Source organism: Malus sylvestris, chromosome 6, assembly GCF_916048215.2.
Source record: "Malus sylvestris chromosome 6, drMalSylv7.2, whole genome shotgun sequence".
In the NCBI taxonomy this organism is placed as follows: Eukaryota; Viridiplantae; Streptophyta; class Magnoliopsida; order Rosales; family Rosaceae; genus Malus; species Malus sylvestris.
This window is the reverse complement of record NC_062265.1, coordinates 3,524,198-3,533,278: the sequence shown is the minus strand read 5'-3', so window position 1 is coordinate 3,533,278 and position 9,081 is coordinate 3,524,198. Positions and strand designations below refer to the sequence as shown.

At 33.6% G+C, this 9,081-nt stretch overlaps 1 protein-coding gene across 1 annotated transcript; it reads right to left on the bottom strand.

Moving 5' to 3' along the window:
• Nucleotides 1–3,663: 3,663 nt before the first annotated feature.
• LOC126626818 (uncharacterized) lies at nt 3,664–4,674 on the bottom strand. The gene has a single exon (XM_050296219.1). The coding sequence runs from the start codon at nt 4,672–4,674 to the stop codon at nt 3,664–3,666; it is 1,011 nt and encodes a 336-aa protein (XP_050152176.1).
• Nucleotides 4,675–9,081: the final 4,407 nt, after the last annotated feature.

Genomic DNA, 9,081 nt, shown 5'->3' with positions numbered 1-9,081 from the left:
AATAGAAAAGACTCTAATGTGGGATTAACCTTCACCATGTCCATTTGTTTTAACGTTTAAAATAATCTATGGATATTAACTTAAAAAGAATGAAAATTCTTAACTGACATAAAAAAATTAAAAACCTAAAATTTTACTTTCCCACCCCCAAACTTATTGCAGACTTTGTCCTCAAGGTGTGGAAACAAAAAGAAAACTAAAAGTAAAACACAAAAACTCTAGTGGACACTTTAAAAAAAAAAGACAACACTATAAGAAGAAATAAAAAATAATAAAAATAATAATAATAAATAAAATAAAATAAAATAACAAACAAAACAAAAATCAAAGAGAAAAGAACACCTGGCTTGTATTTGAGCCCAACTCGCAAACAAAAGTCCAATAGGAACATTGGATTCCTTTGTTTGAAAAGCATGCAGCGGGCATGTGCATTGGAAAGTGGAAGCCTGCTAGTTCCCATGTCTGGCTTTTTATTTGGAAGGTCATGGAGCCGTGACCACCTACACAAGTTGCCGAGTAGACCCATGAGAAAGTGGCATGCAGCTGGCATGCCAATTCTGAAAAGGCGTCAGGCATCAGTCTTCTGTCTCTGTCAGTCATCAAACACATAGCCCAAACGGCTCTCTCTAGATATTCTGAAAATACTTTTACACTCTCCATTTCACAGCAAGTCCTTCTTCCTCCCATATATATTTTTTTCATTTCTTTCGGACCCCATTTCTCTGCTCTCTCTCCTTCATTACTCCCAAAAAACACAAGAACCTTCTATATCTTTAGGGGGTGTATTCAATTAGGATTCTCAGAGAGTTTCAGGGAATTAATAATTCCAGGGGTATTCAATTAGGAATTTAAAAGATTTTATAAAAATCTTGGTGTATTCAATTGAGATTCTTAAAGACTTCTTACAATTCCCTATAAATTTAGGTGTATTCAATCATAACTTATTGAAAGTCTCTAAAAGTTTAGGTGTATTGAAAAAGGAATTGGATTTTAACGGATTTGTGATTTGGTGGATTTTGGAGGATTTCAAGGTGATATGTATAAATACCAAAGAGCTTGGCAAATCTCACCTCAACCCTAAAAACTTTGAGAGATTTTGAGTGTGCTGCTCTCTCCTCTCTAGTCTCCGTTCGAGCGAAGGTACAATCTCTGCAACTTCTTCCCATTATTCGTCTGCTTCCATTTTGTCCTTGTTGTGAAGGCTGCGAATTTGTTTCTTTTACCAAACAACTACGGCCAATGAAAATTCCCATATGCCTTAGATATCTTACAAATCTGGGATATGCAGAAACCGAACCAACAGACAAATATAAATTCAAAGCTTACTTGTCCAGTCTCCAATTTTTTTTATTTATTTTTGGTTATTTTTTGGTTAGGCATGAGGAAAATTTACCCTGAATATTTTATCATCCATGTCATGCTAAGGAAAATTGAATATTTTTATGTTGTTCTTTCTAGATTAGTGGAAATTTATATAATATAGTTAGTCCACTGCCAAGTCTTCCAGTGCCAAGTCTTTCTATGTTAGGGTTAATAAAACAAAAATCTAACTACAGAAACCAAGCAGGTTTAAAACCCTAATTGAAGCGAAGAAACAAAGGGAAAAAACGACCTGCTCGTTTGTTGTTATAGTCATTATACTTGTTGCATAATCCCTATTAATAATATGTCAATCTGTTGTCCCAATCCTTTTTATAGTCATTTATACTTGTAATCTCTATTATCATGTTATGCTTTTATAGTCCTTTTTAGCTCTATTTCGAGGTATTCGATATCATCTCCAAGATTTTGTTGGTAACGGTCGTGACCCCGTAAATGCGAATGAATTGTTTAATCTTCGACATGCTTCCTTGAGAAACGTAGTGGAGAGGATATTTGGTGTATTTAAATCTCGTTTCACAATTTTTAAGTTTGCACCTCCATTTCCAATTAAAACACAAGCAGAGTTGGTGTTAGCTTGTGCAGGGTTGCACAACTTTCTTCGCAAGGAGTGTTGTTATGATGAATTTCCAATCGAACCAGAAGATGATGAATCTGAAGATGAAGATAATGATGATGAACTAGGTAATCAAACTCAAGAGCAACAACGACAGATTGCTAATGCATGGAGAGCTGGCATAGCTACAAATATGTGGACAGATGCTGTGAATGATAGCATTCAAAGATGAGAAATAGAGAATTAATTGTTTTTACATATTGGAGTATGCAAACACCTGGAGAGCAGCAATATAACCTGGAGAGTATTCAAACATGGTTGAACGCTAGATAAATCTTTTTGCTTTGAGTAGTTATGTTTATATAAAATTGTTGGGTTTTTTTAAAAAACTTTGATAACTAGTTTATTTTGACACTAATCGATCGGTTCCTCTTTCATTTTGATAGCTAGTTGAAAACATTGCATATGAACTTGGTATTGCAATTTGGTATTAGTAGGATGAAAATTTGGCTTCTAAAGAGAAGGAAATTGTTGATCAAATTCTCTTCAATTCTCTAAACTTGGTATTGCAATTTGGTATTAGTAGGATGAAAATTTGGCTTCTAAAGAGAAGGAAATTGTTGATCAAATTCTCTTCAATTCTCTCACAATTCATGTAAAGAATTCTCTCACAATTCATGTGAATTCTCTGGAAGTTATAATTAATTCGCTCAAAATCTCTAGGAATTCATTTTTTTTTCTCTCAAACTTTCTCAAATTCTATAGATTTAAATTCCTTGAAACTCTCTAAGAATCCTAATTGAATACACCCCCCTTAGACAAACCGAATAGACTCTCTCGGATCTCTTCCCATTTTCAAAACTCTCAAGCTCAGCCATCCATTCAAACCTCCAGTTCACAACAGCTCCTGCAACCGCTGTAAGTGATGCATCCGTAGCCTTCCATAACCCAGCAACAACACACCGCCGTGTCTCGGAAATCCAGCACCTCGAGCAGCAAGACCAACAACCTGCTCAGATGAAACCGCATATCGCATCCTGCTCTAGTCTGACACACTCACAGGTAGTTTTTATCTCCATCTCCCATCGATTTTTGTCTCAAGTGCTTAGATTAGGGAAAAATGAATGAAAATTGCCCAATGCATGTGTGTTTCCATGGAAAAATCGAGACTCACAGATCCTCATTGAAAAGGTATGCTTCTATATCCTTGTAACTATGTTTGATAAGAATCTGTGAATAAAAATTTGTATATGGTCTCAGTGCCTCAGTATGTTGAATTGGCTTGTTCGTCATGCATGAAGAGATCTATAAATTCATCATGTCTTATTCTCTGTGCCACTTAGATCCCTCAACTTTGTTTCTTCACTCCGCACTGCCTAATCTCATGAATGTAGAGGAATTGATGATGAATTGATGATGAATGTGCTGGGGGAATAATTGTTGATTGCACCCCCTTAGTTGGGATTAGGCCGAATCAGTTCCGAATGCAACCTGCAATAAAAAAAACCTAATTAGATAAGTAAAGAAAAATAACAAGAATTAAAAACTGCAATTTTTTTTTCAATTTTCTGATTTTTTTTTTATTTTTGTGATTTTTGTAATTAGGAATAAAAACAGGAAAATAAAATAAACGAAATAAAAAGAAAAGAGTTAGAAAAAATTGGGTTGCCTCCCAATTAGCGCTTTAGTTAATGTCTATAGCTAGACGTAGAGGGAAGAATTGAAGATCACGTCACTTGTTCCCTTCGAGTTAACCACTTCTTGATAGCATCATACGGCAACAGTAGGTATGGAATGAGTTGTTGTTTATCAGTGGTTGAATTCTTCATAAGTGCACTTCTATGCAAATGAATATTTGTGATCAAATAAGGTTGTTTCCAGTGAGGTTTATGTTTCCATTGAGCTGCCTTGAACCTTGTATTTAACACCCACAACCTCTGCACTAGCGGAATTTCTCTATGAGGAATTTGGCTGTCACGGAATTGATCCTGATTTTCTTTAAATTTGATGAATTGCGACGTTTGCGTGTCCAATTCAGCAACCAAAATTTTCTGATCAGTAGCCTGTTGCTCCGAATCCAAAATGGTCAGAGTAGTCAAAAGCTGATCATGTGATGTCTGATGTACTGATTTTGAATGAACAGCTTCTAACATATCAATTCTTGTGCATTCGTGCAGCCCTGTTGGGAAGGGTTCTGGTGGCACATAAACTTGGGGAGAAAAAGATTGTGGGGAAATTGTTTCACGATCAGCAGGTGGTGTTTCCTCCTTTGGGCATGACTGGGTGGCAGATTGCTCTACAATTCCTGCACCAATCTCCTCTTGATCATTAAAGCTCTTCCCATAATTTAATGCTTGAATCAGAAATCCGTCATTGGTTATTTCAATGTATAAGTCAGTTAATTCCAACAATTTAGAGAGCTTGTCCTCCACTGGAAGCTCTTGTGGCACATTAAGCTGCTCAAAATATTGCCCAAGATGCTCTTTCAAACTTTGAGTGTAGAACTCTGAATGGGGATTGTTCCAGTTCCATTTTGAATCGTTTCTCATATTTATACACTCCTGGACATAATCTGGAAAATATTCTCTCTCAGGACATTGCAAAATATCATGAGTATTTGAATTACAAAGAGCACAAACTGTAGGCTTAAATCCATAATAACCCTTTTCTGCTAATGACACCCAAAGAGGTGGTCCACCGGGTGTTAGATTGAATTCAGGGGGAACTGCAAATTCCATTGTTGCACTGCTAAAAAAGAAACGAATTGTAACCTACCAAACAAAATCAGCAATTAAATAAAAAGATATATACAAAAATAATTAACTAAGAGTTGTTGTAATCTAGGAAAAATAAAACAAAAGCGAAAATTAATTTTTTTTTTCTTATATGTATAAACAGCAATAACTAATTGAAAATCTGATTAGTAGGAATTATTTTAAATAATCCCCGGCAACGGCGCCATTTTCTTGATAGGATTTTTACTACTCATGTGAATGGGCTTAAATATCCTATTTTACTTGCAAGAATCTCAAGGTTATTGTAGTATAAACGGATCTCGCAAGGTCGTCTCCACAGGGATTATTAAATAATTCGAACTAATCAGATTCCATTTAATTATTGTAAAGTAGAAATTGAAGTGATTGATTTTATAACCTAATTAAAATAAAAACGAAATTAATGAATTAAAATAAACAATCTGCAATATTAGAGCTAGAGAGAAAATAAAACAGTTTTGTGAGAATAAAATTAAGAAAGCACTAGGGATCCACCATCACCTAACAATCCTATGAATTTTTACCAATTACTTATAATCTACACATGCCACTTTGAAGGTTAGATTTTCCTAATTCATATTCTACTTGGAACCTCCAACATAGAACGTATATCTAACATGCAACCCGTCCGGACGTTCGGATCAAATCTGAACATGAAAGACTCATTATGCTTTATGAAAATCCTTTGAAAAATCATGCAATCCTTAAGACGTGATATTCATCCTAAGTGAAATTATAATTATTAATCACAAGAAGCCAGCGTCAATTTCAAGGAACCTTCCAACCAAAATTGCATCAGATTACTTTTCTAAAGATCCTAATGGTAATCAGGCATTAAGACAATTAGATAGTTTTTATCCCGGTGATTAACAATTCAAAGTATGCATGCAATCAATCATAAGCAATTAAATAAAAATCACATATTCATGCTAAGGCTCAAGGCTTCGCCCTAGCAAAAGAAATTAGTTCCACATATTCATAATTGAAATCATAGAAAATATTATTAAGAAAATGATTGAAAACACCTTCAAGTAGAAAATCTCCAAAACCCTAGCAATTCTCTCTGTCTCCAAAATTGCATAAAAGAAAGCGTAGTCTAAAAACTGTAGACGGCTAAGCAATATATTTTCCAAGCCACCCCACAAACCCTAGGAAACATAACCCTAAATTAAATAATAAAATTCGTCTAAAATCTGAACAGCCACGTTTTGACCCATAAGCTGCTCCAAAACTGGCCCAATATAACTGGATCTAATGTTTGGAATATTCTGAATACTTTTCTAGAAGGCCATGAACCCATCTGAGGTCATCTTGGGCTCCAAAAACGCAATTTAAGCCCAAAAACGTCATTTTCCAGCACTGCGCACTACTTCTTTATTTCATCGCCAGAAAATAACCGCTTGGTGGAAAAATCCCATATTTTGATACGATCAAGCTAAGTGACTCACGAACGTCCTCTAACTGGAATTACTCCAAAATTCATCCATTTGATCCTGTTTTGCTCCAGAGTAAGTCGAAAGTCCTATATTGAAAATATAATTCAAAGTATCAAAATTCTTCCAATATATTAACCAAAATATACTAAGATTAGGGTAAAATATATAATATAAAATATACTCATCAATAACCAAGGTCATGTAAGTCGCTCGGCACGTATCACTCTAATAAGGTGTGCAACATCGACTAAACACATGTCACTTCACCGCTGAATATCCAGCTAATGGATGAAAAGGTGTCAACAAGCCAGTCTACATAGGTGGCGCATTAAAGGCCAGGAAAGTAAAGGTAGGTAAACCTAAGGCTCCTGGGTTCATTGAAGTTTCTATATAAGGGGGTAGTAACCTCTAGTAAACAGTCAAACGACTGAGAGAATAAAGAGTTCATGTATTTAGCCGAGCGTTATTTGTAGTTCTAAAATCAATACCACCCGAGCATTACCGTGGATGTAGCTTAGTTTTGAGCGGCGAACCACTTAAATCTATAAGTCCATTTCATTTTAGTCACATTCCCAAGCCTACCAAGGGTTTATTGTTTTAATTTGTTAATCTACAAGTTTTAAGTGTTAACAACACAAAATTAAGCCACTTAAACCATCTCCTACCCTTGGGTTAAAACCTAAAACTTTTAATCTAGAAAATTTAGGTTTGAACCCAAAAACAGTTTTTCTATTCCAACACTTTTGGGTTAAATTTTTAGCCCAAGATTATAAAGAATGAATTTAGAATAATTTTTTTTTCTCAAAATAACTTTAAAAACAAAACAATTATGTAGACGATCCTAATTTAATTTTATGAAAATTTTAACCTAAAAATATCTAGATTTCGATAAATATTGAAAAATCACTACACCGACACCATGAAACTCATGGAACACTATGAAAGAATATGAAACACTTGGAAGATTTTTTTTAATTATTTTAGTCGTTGAATTTAAATTTGAACCATTGGATTAGATCATATTAGATTTTAGCCGTTGGATTCAATGAATTTATAAATATAAAGCTGAAAATAAATACACATGTATGGTGTGTCAGCCCACTACATATATGGTGTGTCAGCCCACTAACTCAAGGGGAATTATGGCCTAAATTTTCCTTAAAAATGAGTTTTGGGTTAAAACTCATATTTGGCTCAAGAGTTGGAGCAAGTTGGGATAGGTTTAAAACCTAAAATTTGAGTTTTATTCCAAAAGGTTGGAGTGGGTCTTAGTATTACGGTTTAGTGGTTTCCTTTTTCACTTATAAGTGAGAGGTCTTAGGTTCGATTCTCATCAAATGAGAATTTGAACCATATTATTGCTAGTCTATTGTGAAGTTCAGACTTAGGTCACTTCCCGCCTGCATAACATTGTTTGTTAAAAAAAAAAAACACTATATTAATGATTTATCAATTGAATGTTGTTTGAATGGGCACTCATAAATGAACGATGTTTTTCCCCGTATTTAATATTCTTGTGAAAAATGTTAACCTCTCTTTGCGAATTTAACAAAATGACTACAGTTTGACAAAAAAAAAATGCTAGGAAGACAATCACGTTAATCAATACTTAAATAATAATCCAATTATCAATATCTGCATTATTTGATTTACAAAATTTAATTTAAAAGTTTGGTCACCCAAAACATTACCAAAAGAAAATATCACATATCATATCATGGTCAGAGACGGGGCTAATTTGGGTCTTTCGCTTGCTTCAAATAATCCATTAGTTCTTGTCCAAAAACAGTAATCTAGTAGTCATGTGATAATCATTTATTTATGGCTTATTATATTAACAACTCTGTTGAATAAATTTTACATACTTAATATACCTCATATTTGTTTTTTCAATTAAACATTATCTTAATACACCCCACATACTTCCCCTAATACCCTCACACCTCACATTATCAACATACACATACATTTTTTTTACATAAACCCCGCATTTTCTACACACACCACATTCTCCATATCTTATAATACTCATTTTTAATTATTGTAAATTAAATTGACTTAGAAGTAAAACCCTAACATTCTGCATGGTTGATGTGGAGAGAAGAAAATAAACACTTGATAGGCACCAATTGAATGGAATGAGTTATATTACTGTAATTCACCATTGAAAACAATAAGTGCATAACGATATATGTCTCTGGCTATCAATTACTAAAATGATCGAAGAATCGAAATACGGTTAGAAGTTAAACTTGACATCACAAAAAAATATAATGCATATAAACTTTTACAGAAGTTCATAAGAGAGATGTATTTGGGTAATAATTTTGTCACTAGTATTTTGTGAAAACGCAATGCTCAAAATTTATTTAAAATTGTTGAAATTGGGAAGTTTGGTTTCCTGCATTATTGGGTAGTATAGAAAACTAAAACACTTTGCGTGTATTAAAAGGGAAGTGTTATTGACATTCCAAAAATTTCATTATACACTCCCTATAAGCGTATTTTTTTTTCTAAATATAGAAAATTAAAAGTATAAAATAAGAAATTTGAAGTATCAATAATAATTCCCTATTAGAAAACCAAGTAGGTATTTGGGGAATCGCAAGCGGGGTTATGAGAACCCACAAATATACACAAGTACGTTACAAAGGCTTAAATAACACAGGCTTATTGCTGAAATAATGCAGCTATTTTAGAAAGAAAAATTAGGCTTAAATAATTGCTGATGTTTGAATCACTAAAACTTTACTTCATGTGAAGTTCGAAACATCAGTTTCTTGTTTCTATTCTTTAAAAATAATTTTTCTCAATCAAAATAGTTGTAGTTTGACTGGTTAGTGTTTTGTTCAACAATAAAATATGAGAAGAGTTTTGAGAATTGAAGAAACACGTTAAAAATAATTTTGAGTGTATTCAGAAATTTCTTAATTTT

Coding starts and splice junctions, on each gene's coding strand:
- LOC126626818 (XM_050296219.1), bottom strand. CDS start 4,674: ATGGAATTTGCAGTTCCCCCTGAATTCAATCTAACACCCGGTGGACCA.